The 13,391-nt window shown below is 34.5% G+C and overlaps 2 protein-coding genes across 2 annotated transcripts; both read left to right on the top strand.

Moving 5' to 3' along the window:
* The first annotated feature begins 712 nt into the window (after window positions 1–712).
* LOC139866519 (uncharacterized) lies at window positions 713–3,888 on the top strand. The gene is made up of 2 exons (XM_071854771.1): window positions 713–851; window positions 1,741–3,888. The coding sequence occupies exon 2, from the start codon at window positions 1,985–1,987 to the stop codon at window positions 3,656–3,658; it is 1,674 nt and encodes a 557-aa protein (XP_071710872.1). The 5' UTR covers window positions 713–851; window positions 1,741–1,984; the 3' UTR covers window positions 3,659–3,888.
* Window positions 3,889–10,131: 6,243 nt separating this feature from the next.
* LOC139869137 (uncharacterized) lies at window positions 10,132–11,923 on the top strand. Its single transcript, XM_071857458.1, has 4 exons — window positions 10,132–10,262; window positions 11,170–11,241; window positions 11,323–11,566; window positions 11,612–11,923. Exons 1-4 carry the CDS (start codon window positions 10,132–10,134, stop codon window positions 11,921–11,923), a joined length of 759 nt encoding a protein of 252 aa, XP_071713559.1.
* Window positions 11,924–13,391: the final 1,468 nt, after the last annotated feature.

Here is a 13,391-nt window from a genome sequence, read left to right as displayed (position 1 = left end):
ATACATGTCTCTGTATATTTGTAAAAATAACGACAAATTTTTTAGTCAAACGGGTCATTAAAATAAATGACTTTAGCATTTACATTTATTTAATACCTAAAACATCTCATTAAATTATTTCGTTTAGATAAACTCGTAATTTTACGGATTATTTCACTAGTATGTAATAAAGATGGAACACATCAAATATCAAAACAACAGGTCTTAATTAATACATAATAAACAATCCATACATTAAAGTGCCAAGAAAATACCTTTTATTTTTATTTCTTTTGTTAATGTTAAAAGGAAATAAATAAAAAATAAAAAAGTAACATAAATTACTAGGCGGAAGAAGAAACACGTGACTACAGAGTTAAGAAGTGTAAGGTAGCTCACAGATGTAAAACACACGTGGAAATCACCGTTAACCTCTTTCTTAACAAAGGCACCCCTTCATTTTATTAAAGGGAAGTGATATTTCTAAATTTTAAATTGATAGATTTACACACATATGTTACTTTTTTTTAATAATGCTCTTTAAAAAATTGTATCAAGAAATTTGTGTAACATATCATTAAGAGCAGTTTAGTAAATCTAGTTGGATCTATTAATTACATGTTTAGAAATATCAATTTCCTTTATTAAATTCACATAAATAGATACAAATACAAATACAGTAATAATAAACATAAAAAATAAAATATTTAATTTTCCCTTTCCCTCATTTCATCATAATTTCCATTCACTTTCTCTCCATTTCTCTCCGCCCTCCCCTTGTTATCGCCGGACGTCTTTCTCCAAACCCTAATTTCCCTTTAAATCCATCGCCCAAACTTCAATTCTTCAATTTATCATTTTCCGTTCTTCAGGTATTTGACTATTTACCCATTTTTTATTAATTCATTTAGAGATTCAGTTATCTGTATATGCGATTACTGATGTTTTTATCGGTATCATTTACTACTCAATTTAGTTTAATTTAAACGTATTTTTTTTCTTTTTTTAATGAAAATAAACGAAAATATATACGATTTTTAAGCGTTTATATATGAAAATTACTACTATTATTATAGAAGTACGGTTGTTAATTTTTCTGGTTTTTAAATTTGTTAGTTACTGAATTTGAAGCTACTGATATTGTGCTATTTAGTTAGTTGTAATAAAGGCCTTTTCAATAAATATGCTTTAACTGATTATGATCTGTGAGATTTTATATAATTATTGTTGTATATGAGAGTTTCGAATTCGGATTTTTGAGAGTCGTGTAATCACTTTCAGATCAAAGTATTTCGATGGTATTATCGAAATCTTCAATCGGATAAAACTCAGAAAATTGAACAGAGAATATGTGTTTTGTGTATGAATGAATTTGAAAACGGTACCAAATTAAATAACCAAAAACGGGGAGTTTTCATAACTGCCGAATGGCAGTTTCATAACTGCTAAAACAGGTTCAAAAACCAGGCTTTTTATTTTGGGTCAAACCGGGTCAAAATCGAATTTCAACACATTTTCCCAAACCCCCGTCATAATCAAGATAAGTTCAAACAAGTGTGCACTCCACACTTTCCCAAACTTGTTCGATATTTATAAGATTATTTTGGTTAACAAATTAATCCCATTACACTTAAATCATATTGGTGACACAAATCACCAACAATTATTACTACGATCTATGACCATGTTGAGTTTTTATTGAATGTCATTGAATGCTTATCAGTTATCACCACCTGATAGATATCATTTAACTTGTAACAGGAGTATTAAATTACAGGTTGTTATTTAGACAACTAAACCTTCATTTTCCTGATATCGGATTAAGTTATTGGTGTAATTCATCGATGGATCGGGGTGACACGTTAGGGTTCGTAAGTGGCGGTTGCAATTATTAAAGAAGAACTAATGTTTCGATCGATTTTTAGTCGTTTAAACCAAATATTTCGCAACAAAGAACTTGTATTTTCGTAATAAAGAACTTGTGTTATCGAGTTTGTTAATAAACATGGCCGAAAACCGTCCATATTCGGTTTCTGCTTCAGAAGCCTTTAAGTCTGTTCAAAAAGTTGTGAATGGGGGAAGTACTGGTTTTTACTGTAATGAAAACAAGAGAAAACGGAGTTTTATTGATGAATGGTTAGATTTGCAAGATGGTTCTTCCTTATCTCTCGGATTGGGTTGTTCGATGAGCTCCGGTGTCACTATGTTATCAGGGAAAGAAATTGAAGAACATTCTCCTCGTAATCTTGATCTTACAATGAATCTAATGCTTGATCCGAATTCAAAAAAGGAAACCCCTAAAGTAGACCTTGAGTTAAGTCTGGCAGCTGGTTCTGTCGAATCTGATTTAACAGCCGTTACTCGAACGTCATTTCAGTTTATTAATAGTCCAATGCCCCCGATTTCGAGCAGCATGATGACCTCAGCTGGAGTTCAACTTGTAGATGAAGGCTCAACATCATCTCGATGGAAATCGCCTCTTTTTGCCCCGTTATTAAGTACAGAACCTGAAGTGCATTTGCAAAACATTCATGGCTATGATAGTTCTAATTTGACTGTTCATGGTGGGTCAGCTTCCTTGGACTATGGGCTGGGCCCACCACAACCACGGCGAAACGGTAACGTGAAAGATTGTCGGTTTATCGGGTGCACAAGGGGAGCGAGAGGTGCTTCAGGTTTTTGTATTGCCCATGGTGGCGGTAGACGGTGTCAAAGGGAAGGATGTCAAAAGGGGGCCGAAGGGAAAACCGTTTTTTGTAAAGCGCACGGTGGTGGTCGGCGGTGCGAGTATCTCGGTTGCACGAAAAGTGCTGAAGGACGAACCGACTACTGTATTGGTCACGGTGGTGGTCGGCGGTGCAGTCACGATGGTTGCGTTCATGCCGCTAGGGGCAAGTCGGGGTTATGTATACGACATGGTGGTGGGAAGCGGTGCAAGATCGACGGTTGTAGTAAAAGTGCCGAGGGTATTTCGGGACTTTGTATTGGTCACGGTGGTGGGAAGCGGTGTCAGTTTCCGGAATGTTCTAAAGGAGCTCAAGGGAGTACAATGTTTTGTAAAGCTCATGGTGGTGGTAAACGGTGCACGTATTTAGGGTGTACGAAAGGGGCGGAAGGTAGTACGAATTTCTGTAAAGGGCATGGTGGTGGAAAACGGTGCACGTTTGAAGGCGGGTGTAATAAAAGTGTTCACGGTGGGACGTTGTTTTGTGTTAGTCATGGTGGTGGAAAGCGGTGCGCCATGGCGGAATGTTCAAAAAGTGCGAGAGGGCGGACGAGTTTTTGTGTTCGCCATGGTGGCGGTAAAAGGTGTAAACACGAAGGGTGTGGGAAAAGTGCGCAAGGTCGTACAGATTTCTGTAAAGCGCATGGTGGTGGCAAACGATGCTCGTGGGTCCCGTCTGAACCGAGTGTGGGTCAAAGTATGGCGTCATGTGATAAGTTTGCGAGAGGGAAAACGGGACTTTGTGCATCGCATAGTCAGCTTGTTCAAGAAGACCAGAATAATGGGCCCGTGGTAAATCATCCTAGACCAGTTGAGGTGGCGGGTCATGGTGACTACTCGCTACCTGAAGGCAGAGTTCATGGTGGTGGCTTGATGGCGATGCTTAGAGGGTGGACGGGTGGCCCGTCAGAACCTGGGGAAAGTGGGCCCGTGATGGGTGGTCGATGGGTGTAATTAAGGGAAACTTCATTATCTCGTGTGGTTTAGTTAAATGGAATATATGGTAGTATATTATATAGTGTCATAATTTTAGGTTGTTAAATATGATGTTAAATTAAATGTACAAAAGTCAGTGTTATGTATAGGTTGTTCGTTTGGTATATTCTTCATATTAGTGTTTGATGTAAAATTATTGTGAAATGTGAATAGTCAGCTATTTGTGTTGATTAAATTTGTTGAGATCCTATGAGTTCTTACAATCTTTTTACGCTTTAAGAATGTCTATTCATTGGATGTATTTAGTATTTTTTTTATTAGATTGTCACACATTTTCGTTATCAAATGCAAGTCAACAACTCCCTTAATGATGAATCTCTCTATAGAGGTTGTGCGAAGACAAAAGTATCGAATGTTTTGATTGTAATGCAAGTCAACGACTCACTTTATGAAGAATCTTTCGGTAGAACGAAGACGAAAGTATTGATGTTTTGATTGTTTCAATTGTTTGTTAATGTTTGTTTACTATTGTTTCAATGTAGTTAGGGTCTAGTTCATTGGTAGCTTATGTACTTTAATTTTATTTCTGTTTTTTTCACTAAAAAAATGACTCAAACCATTGATAGCTCAAACTCATTGGACATAAGCTTGATTGGAGCTCCTTAAAAGCCCAAGAGATATGATTTTAAACACAGGACTAAAGCCCATTAGCATTTCATCAGATAGTATTTTTAGTTCATCTACTATAGCTGCTTTTTTACCAAAAATATTTGTTAACGCATACACGTATGACATGTACTCCGTATACGGTATATCCAATCCAACCAATAATATGAGAATAAACAAGATTAAGTTCGATTATAGTCAAGGCATCTTTCATTATTTTTTTTTTTTTTTTTTTATAGTTTTGTAACGTAACGTAATCGATAAGTCTCGTGTTTTGTGTCTCATGTCTGCGTGCAAACAACATGATGAACTTTTGTTACGTGATTCAATTACCTGATTTTTTTTAGGCGGACATGTTTAAAGGTATTTGATAATAACGTGCTCATATTGTTTGTAGCCAAGCACCTTGTATTGTTTATGATTGGTTAGAAAATGAGGAAAAATATAACAAAAAGCTTATTTGGTGGTGGCCCATTAGCTTTGTTAATTGAGTGCATGTATATAGTTATAAAAGATGAGTTGGTAGCCCTCATGTGCAATTTCCAGCTTTTGATAGTATAAAGCACTTCCTTTAAATAAGGTTTCTTTAAAAATAAAAAACCAAACCTATAATTATCTTACACAACTGCTACAAATATTTATATCATGATATATCAAGTAAGGCTTAAACCACTAACCTCTTAATTAAAAGATTCCTTTCATACCATTAAGTTGAGCCATTTAAAAGTTATTTCAAACTTAGTTCTCCATATACTATTTTATTGTGTATAGAATAAATAGGTGTAGACATCAGTACATGCATTCATGCATTCACAGAACTTAACATATATACCCCTTCAAGCCCTAAGACCATTTTTAACGCGGCATCAGAGGGGTCCCGTCAGACGCGCTGGCAGTGGGTGACGCCCCCTGACGCCCCTAGTGGGGCGTTACGGCTTACGCGGGAGGGGCGTCAGTCAACTTTTTCACGGAAAAAAAATGTGTCAGGGTTTCTGATTGGTCCACGTATTTTAATGATTTTAATTTTGTTTTTGTTTTTTTATTTAAATTATTTATATTCTTTTCTATATAAACACATCAAAACCCATCATTTTTAACCCATCAAACTCAATATTTTCTCTCATTTTAACACTTTCATTCAAATATTTTTTTTTTGTTTTTTATTTATTTAAATTATTTATTTTCTTTTATATATAACCATCAAAACCTATCATTTTTAACACATCAAACTCAATTTTTTCTCTCATTTTAACACTTTCATTCAAATTATTTTTGTTTTGTTTTGTTTTGTTTTTTTTATTTGAATTATTTATATTCTTTTCTATATAAACCCATCAAAACCTATCATTTTTAACACATCAAACTCAATAATTTATGTAATGATTAAATTTTATGTAATGGTTAATTTTTATATGTTTTTTAATTATATGTAATATAATTTGTATGCATAATAAAATAAAAAAGAAAAAGAAAAAATAAAACTGGTGGGACCTATTTGACACTGGAGGGGCGTCAGGGTTATTTTGGTGTCAGAGGGTGACACTGCCACGTCAGAGGCAGATTGCACTTTTTGGCCAAAAAGTGGCCAATCTGCCTGTGACGTCACAGGCAGGGTTATATATGGTCTAAGACTGTTTTTAACCAGGCGTCAGATTTCTCCCGTCATCCCAGTTGGCAAGTAGTTTGACGCCCTTGACGCCCCTAACGCGGCGTCAAAATTTGACGCCCCGGGCGTCAGTCGATAAGTTGACGGATGTGTCAAATAATTTTCAGCCAATTATATTTCAGCACATATTTTTATATATTATTAATTAATAAATTATATACCCAACTACCAAAAATATTTTACCACATCACTCATTCACAAATTTAACCCTCAAATTTGACACTCCCCTTTATTTAACTTCATCTCTTGACCTTGTCACATCATCAAAAAGTACACTACTTGCCTTTGACATCATAGTCATTGTTGGAAACAGTCTAAGAGTACTTGTAGTTACGGTGTTTCAAATTTGGTGTTCAAGTTAGTGTTTTTTGAAAAATTTGAAGGTAAAAAGTGAGAAATGATGTCAATGTTCATATCAGTTTCAGGAATTATGTAGACCAATACGAAAAAAATAATAACATTGTAGAATATGTATGTGTGTGTATATATATATATATATATGTGTATGCGCGCACGCGTGTTTTAAAATAATATGAGAAAATATTATGTTGGGCATACAATGTAGGTGAAGGAGAGTGCCAACTAAGGTATTGAATAGACATCAGAATTTGATTGGAGGGTCTTGGTCTAGCATCGAGTGCCTATTGACCACTTGTTGTGACTTTGTCTACGTCGGAGACTATTGTAAAATGAAAAAAAAAAAGGTAAAATTTTCCAAAGATAGGTCCATACACATTATACGTTTGTACTCTTCATATAACCACCCCACTAACTGATTAATAACTACCCCGTTGACCTATATGTGTCATCTTTTATTCTACAAAATAATAACCCTTAAGACTATCATTAAAAAATCTCTCTAATATATTCTTTTAAAAAGATAAAAAAAAATGGAATCGATACAACACTATTTTTAAGCGTACATCACTAACAATGCGCTTGATTGTATTTTAAATGAATGGTTAAACACTCAATAATGAATCATTAAGTATTCAATGCGTGAATCATTAAGTATTCAATGCGTTTGTTTATTATATCTTAATGACAATTGATGTTGAACCGTATAACAATATATGTTGAACTATTCATAATTGAAATAGTGTCTTAAACATTAGCAATTCCAATTTCTTTAATATCCTTCACAAATTATAAACAAACAATTATATTCTTTTATTTCTTCATTCATAATGTTACTACATTAATTTTACATCAATCATAGAGTTCATTCAGAATGTTTACCAAGTACGCTATCGTAGTTCATAACCAAATTCTATCAAGATCTTTGAATCATTCATATTTCGAATACATCATTTTATATATGGGTTTAAGCTACTGAGTAGGCATATACTTTCATTTTTGTTCCAATGTAGGCTATATACCTAAAAAATATCAGTGTAGGTCATAACTCCCAACTGATGTATCAATGTTAACTGAGTAAACTTGTTAACCGAAGTAAAAACAAATATGGGTATTTAGGCATTTCAAGTGTTTCTTTTAAGTGAATTATTCCTCCATCTTCTATTCACCTTCATCATTCTATCATTCGATTCAACAACTAAACATTAAGTTTCATCATCGATCATCATCCATATCTCATAAACATATCATCTTTTCATATGAACAACATCATTACAGACTCAAACTTCAAACTCGTTCATCATTTTCAAACCTAGGAATTATGCATTTACACTTTCGAAGTTAAATCACCAAATTGAGTCTAGATTTCTGTTTTTGATCAATATCCTAATCTTAGTTCTTCCTTATATCAAATTAACAACATCATTTAACACTCATATTTGGGGTTCTTCACAAAAAGGTACTTTAAGGTGTTGCTATTGTTACCACCGAGGCATTTGCCTGAGTGGTATCGCGGTGGTGTTTAACACCCTCGCCGAGTAAGAGGTCCAGGATTCGAACCTGGCTTCTGAATGACCAAATTAAACATGGACTGAAATAGGTTCCATTGAGGTCAGCCCAAAGGGAAGGTTTTACCGACCCGATCCGGGACTAAGGTCCGGCCCGCCTGCCCCTCGGGATGGTTTAAGGGTTCGGATCCCTGTGATCGTGGTTCGGGTTTCTTGCCTGAATGTGTGTGTGTGTGCAAATGATGACTAGGCTTCGGTCCGGACTGATGCAATCTTGCCGTTAAAAAAAAAAAAAAAAAAAAAAAGGTGTTGCTATTGTTCTTCATCAAATTTTGTATTAAGTTACTGATTTGATCAGATTTGCTTCACTAAACTTCTTAATCGTAGCTTCTAGAACTTGAAAGAATTGATTTGAAGCATTAATTTCAATTATTCCTGAATTTGATAAATTTTATGAATAACTATTCATGGTGGGGTTACACATCTGAAGCACAAACCCGGTTGCAGATGCCAGTTCATATGTACAACTAATCTTGTTATCAAATTCTATTTTAAATGTTAATTGAGGGTTACCGGATTCCAATAATCCAGTAGTGATGGCTGATATTGGTGGTGGTGCTTGTGATACTTTAGTACTCGTTCTCTAACGTGGTAATACTAATTATTTTAAGTTCGACACATGTTCATTGAACCTAGATTGCTTGAACTCAAGTGTTCAATCTATGATTTTGGTGTTCATTAAGACTTGAAGGCTGTTAAAGATGATGATAACCGGACAGAACCAACAAATAAGAATTTAAACGATTTAGCAGCTTACAGGTTACCTTTTATATACATCGATACACTTTTTGAAAGTATGTGACCTACATTGGTATTTTTTGATGTATATAGCCTACATTGGAAACAAAAATAAAAGTATATAACTACTGAGTAGCTTAAACCCTTTATATATACGAACAATTAGTCAATAAAATGATACTAATGGACGACATGAGTGAGAAGAAATTGTGAGTACTAGGTAAGTACTTGTATGTAAATGTGAGCTATGGAATTTCTCTCTTTATATAAATGAAAGAAAATAATAATGCTCAATTTTTTCTTCTGAAAAACAGTAACTTGAATAAAAAGTAAGAAATGTATAAATGAGAAACTAAAACAACCAAACTATAGCTCTGAAGCAACAACGAAACAAACAAAAGAAGTAGACCCTAACTACAAAATCAACCAACAACTGAAGCAAGGAAGCAACAAATCCAATATAAAACAACTAACTAACTAAATCACAAACTAAACAACATGCCACACCTAATAATGACAATATAAAGCTACCAATTATCTAAAACACAAAAACAACAAGACAAATCAACCAAAATATGTATTCTTGCATGGAGAAGGATCAACATAGCCGTCCATAAATGATATAAACATGTTCAACTAGCTGTCACTAACCTTTTACCTTTTCTTCTTTGATCTGATTAACTTTCCTTCAACCTGCGAAAAGGAAAACGAGCAACCGCAAATATAAGAAAGACGTAGGAAGTGAGACATCAACGGGAGGTACCACAACCTCACAATCCTCATCAACTACCGCTCCAACACCAATAACAAACAATTGTTCCTCCATGCATACTATCCCCAAATCTGAACACGCGGCCAAAAAGAACCTTATTTTTGCTCTTAGAGGGGGATGACGTGTCAACAACAATACAAGATTCGTGTAGACTTTCCCTATGACGGATAACATTAGTCGAAACACATCCCACAAGTCTCCACACACGCTTCCAACACAACATCCAGGACCACCCATTTTTAACCTAACTTTAATCAAATCCATTTGTTTCCCATAAAACTCGGAACAACAGCTACAACTTGTGCCACAACATCCAGGACTAGAGCACTCGATACTGCACCTGACATGATCTGAACAAACAAACTTTGAATGCAGCAACACATTCCTATTCGAACTAGTGATCCACTCGGATTTAAACTTGTCCACAAACAAGCTATCTATATAATCTAAATCTGTGATCTCTTCAACCCACAGGGTATAGAACTCGTTCATGTAAATATTTAACCCAATTATAGAATTATTTTTATATATTCATGTGAATATAATTATAATGTAAAACAACTTTTAACATTTTAATGTGAATGTAAATGTAATTATAATGTACATCTCTGCCAACGAAGCATTGCTTCAACGGCATCACCTTCACCTTGTGTGTTGGAGCTGAGGGTTAGGTCATAGGTTTGATCCTCGCTCTGCTCATCCTATTAATTAATCTGCCTGAAATATGGATATCCAGATTGACCTCACAGGATCTTCTCCCGGATCCATTCAGGATTCAAACCCGGTCCATTTGCCCCTCGAGATGGTTAAAGGATCGGGTTCCTGTATTGCGATTCGGGTTCCTCCCGAACGCGTGTGTGTGTAAAAATGATGAGTGTCGTTGAAATAAATGATACACTCATGCAAATCTTGTCGTTTATAAAAATTATAATGTACATCTCTATAATTATATCATATTGTACAATCAATTAAATTATCACAAAAAACAGTTAGAACTGTTTTGAATTTTTGTCTTGTCAAATTTTAAAATATGAACGTTCTCATGTAAATAAATATATGGGGGGGGGGGGGGGGGGGGGGGGGGGGGGGTTAGTAAGCTTTTGGGGATTTTGTCAAAGTTGGTTAGATCTCAAGTGGTGTGCGGATTTATTGAAAAAGTTTAATTGGCTGAGATGGTTATCGTGGGGAGAATTGGTTTGTGTCAAAGTCCCACATGTGCCTTTTGTCATTCCAATAACTATAAAATATAAAAAAAAATATATATGCTCCAACTAAATTTCTTTTTAGGCACTTTTGACCAAATAATATATTCATTGTGTACAGAACAACTATAAACTTAAGACCTTAAACGAAAACTATTCTATGTTTTAACCTAGATTTCCATAGTTGTTTAACATATTAATCACTACAAGAAAAATGCTCATTTGTGACGATCTTTTAGTGACGACTCAATATTTGGTCACTAATAATGTTATTTAGTTACCATTAAAAAAGTGGTCACTAAAAATTTTGGTCACTAAACGATATTAGTGACCAAACAAATGGTCACTATAGTGATCAATTTTGATATTTTGGTCTCTAAAAATAGTTTGTGACGGATCTATAGTGACGAGAAGTAACCAACATATTTTGGTCACTAATTTGATTTAGTGATCATTTTAGTGTTATTAGTGACCAATAGTCTTTGTCACTAAAGCTCAATTTTCTTGTAGTGAATATTTTGTGAGGTTATAGACTATCACATTTTCTCGCGGTTGTATAGATTAGAATCTGTTAAGCAGATCTCAATAAAAGATCGTGTGACGTCAGCAGATGGTGCAGCTTCTTACAGTTGGTGTTAGAGTCGAACACCTACAGGCAGAACAGAATCTGAATTGAACAGGTTGATAGCGCTGATTTCAGAGTACAATTTCAGGTCCAACAACAGCGACTCGTGGACGTGGACTTTAGCAACAAACGTTGTTCTTACGGTTAAAAAATTGGCAGACTTTATTGATGAAAAGCTGCTGAATTCGTTCATCTCGCAGCAGCAGTACATTCAAAACAGTTTGATTCCGAAAAAAATTGAAATTTTCATATGGAGAACGATATTCAAAAGATTACCCGTTATTGAACTCCATAGTGTGCGTTGCCCGGTTTGTGATGGGGATGTAGAATCGGTAGATCACATTTTCGTGTCGTGCAATTTTGCTCGTGATATTTAGGTTCGGGTGGCAAAATGGTGGAATGTATGCAACTTCTCAATTTCAAATCTTGCAGAATTCCTAAAGGAGGCCGGTCCTGCTTCAACGTCGACTTTAGGAAAGAAAATCTTTCAAGCTATGATTTGGTCTTGCACGTATTTGATTTGGAAAAACCGTAATAACATGGTTTTTCAAGGTAAAAGTTGGTCAACCTCGGTGGCTCTAAATGAAATACAAACCAAGTCGTTTGATTGGATTGCGCCTCGCTTCAAAGAAAAAAAGCTCGATTGGCTCTCTTGGATCTCGAACCCTAGTGTGTATCTTTCTTCTTAATTGAATGTTGCTTCCTTTGCAACTTATATTGTAATTTAGTTAGTTGTTTTCTTCGTGTTTTGGTGTGTTGGGTGATTCATTTCAATTTGTAAGAATTCCCAAGTTTGTATATTTCGTGCTCTTAATAAAATTTGTCTTTCAAAAAAAAAAAAAAGACTCACATTTTAAAGCGCGAATGAAAATTAACTGTGTATGAATCACCACATTTTAATACTCCGTATTTAATAAATAAGTAAACAAAGTAACTAACATACTTGATATTCACTTTTCATATGCTACGGAGTATAAAAATTAAAAAGTAATCGAGTGTGCTATGATGACTCAACAATCAAGACATGATTTCCTTTGTCTTGTGTTAATTTAATGTGACTCGACGTTAATTCTCACATTTTACTAGCGAAATGACACGTGGAATCACGAATTTTTTTAAATGAAACAGTTTAAAAATATATTTTAAGTATTAAATGAATGAAAATACTAAAGTCATTTAGTTTAATGAACCGTGAAATCAATGATTCAGATCAAAAAACTTGTCGTTGTTTTTACAAACATATTAATATACTTAATTTGGTCAGAATAAATGAACTACATTTATTCTCCTACCACCATTTTCTAATTTCCGCACAATTACTATTTTTCTTGTTATAAAAACCTACATTACAATTTTTTATTAATATATGTATTTCGCATACATATATAACGTAATTAATCTCGTAAAAAGAGCCCATATTTGAATAATAATAATTATAATTATAATTATAATAATAAAGTTTGCTTTAAAATTAAGTCTTAATTTTTTTAATAATAATTATTAGGTATAACAAAATTCTCTTTAAATTTTTTCAAGAATTAAAATACAATTATTGTAACAACCCAAACCATACGCAATCGAAATATGCAAATAAAAAAAATATATTTTTGTACAGCATAGTGGCGCGGCGCGCCAAAGGCCTGCGCGGCGCGCCAAAACGGCCTGTCCAACTTTTCCTTTTTTGTGAAAAAGATCTTCGACTTCCCGACACATTTAGATCAAACGGTTTTCACAACATATTACAATAGTTAAAACTAACACGTTCCAATAATAAAATGAGTCTTACGAGACCGGGCCCACATCGACCGTTTTACGACTTCCGTACGAAAATACAAGTTTTCAACCACATGATTTTTAACACAAAATAAAGCCGAGCATGACGATTGGGGATACGCTACCCGATCCTAATTAATCCAAAAGCAAGCCTTCTAAAGCTACTACGCTAGCCACTAGTTCTCATGCTTACCCGAGCCACCTCATCCAAGCAAATCTATAAAAAGTAAACAACGAGAGGGTAAGCTAACGCTTATTGAGTGAAAATATACTACATATATATATGCATAAAATGGATACGCCACACCAATAATCAAATACCGCATACCGGAGCATCCAAGCATAAAGGCAAGCTAAGCTAAGCATACCATATAATCACTAAGC

The sequence above is a fragment of the Rutidosis leptorrhynchoides genome, chromosome 9 (genome assembly GCF_046630445.1).
Source record: "Rutidosis leptorrhynchoides isolate AG116_Rl617_1_P2 chromosome 9, CSIRO_AGI_Rlap_v1, whole genome shotgun sequence".
Lineage (NCBI taxonomy): Eukaryota > Viridiplantae > Streptophyta > Magnoliopsida > Asterales > Asteraceae > Rutidosis > Rutidosis leptorrhynchoides.
This window is presented reverse-complemented; position numbering and strand designations above follow the sequence as displayed.

Bases quoted from the DNA above. Each gene is read 5' to 3' on its own strand.
- LOC139866519 (XM_071854771.1), top strand. From the start codon at position 1,985: ATGGCCGAAAACCGTCCATATTCGGTTTCTGCTTCAGAAGCCTTTAAG.
- LOC139869137 (XM_071857458.1), top strand. From the start codon at position 10,132: ATGGATATCCAGATTGACCTCACAGGATCTTCTCCCGGATCCATTCAG. The intron at 10,263-11,169 runs GTGTGTGTAAAA...GCGGTTGTATAG, and splicing joins CGGGTTCCTCCCGAACGCGT to ATTAGAATCTGTTAAGCAGA. The intron at 11,242-11,322 runs GTGTTAGAGTCG...GTACAATTTCAG, and splicing joins GGTGCAGCTTCTTACAGTTG to GTCCAACAACAGCGACTCGT.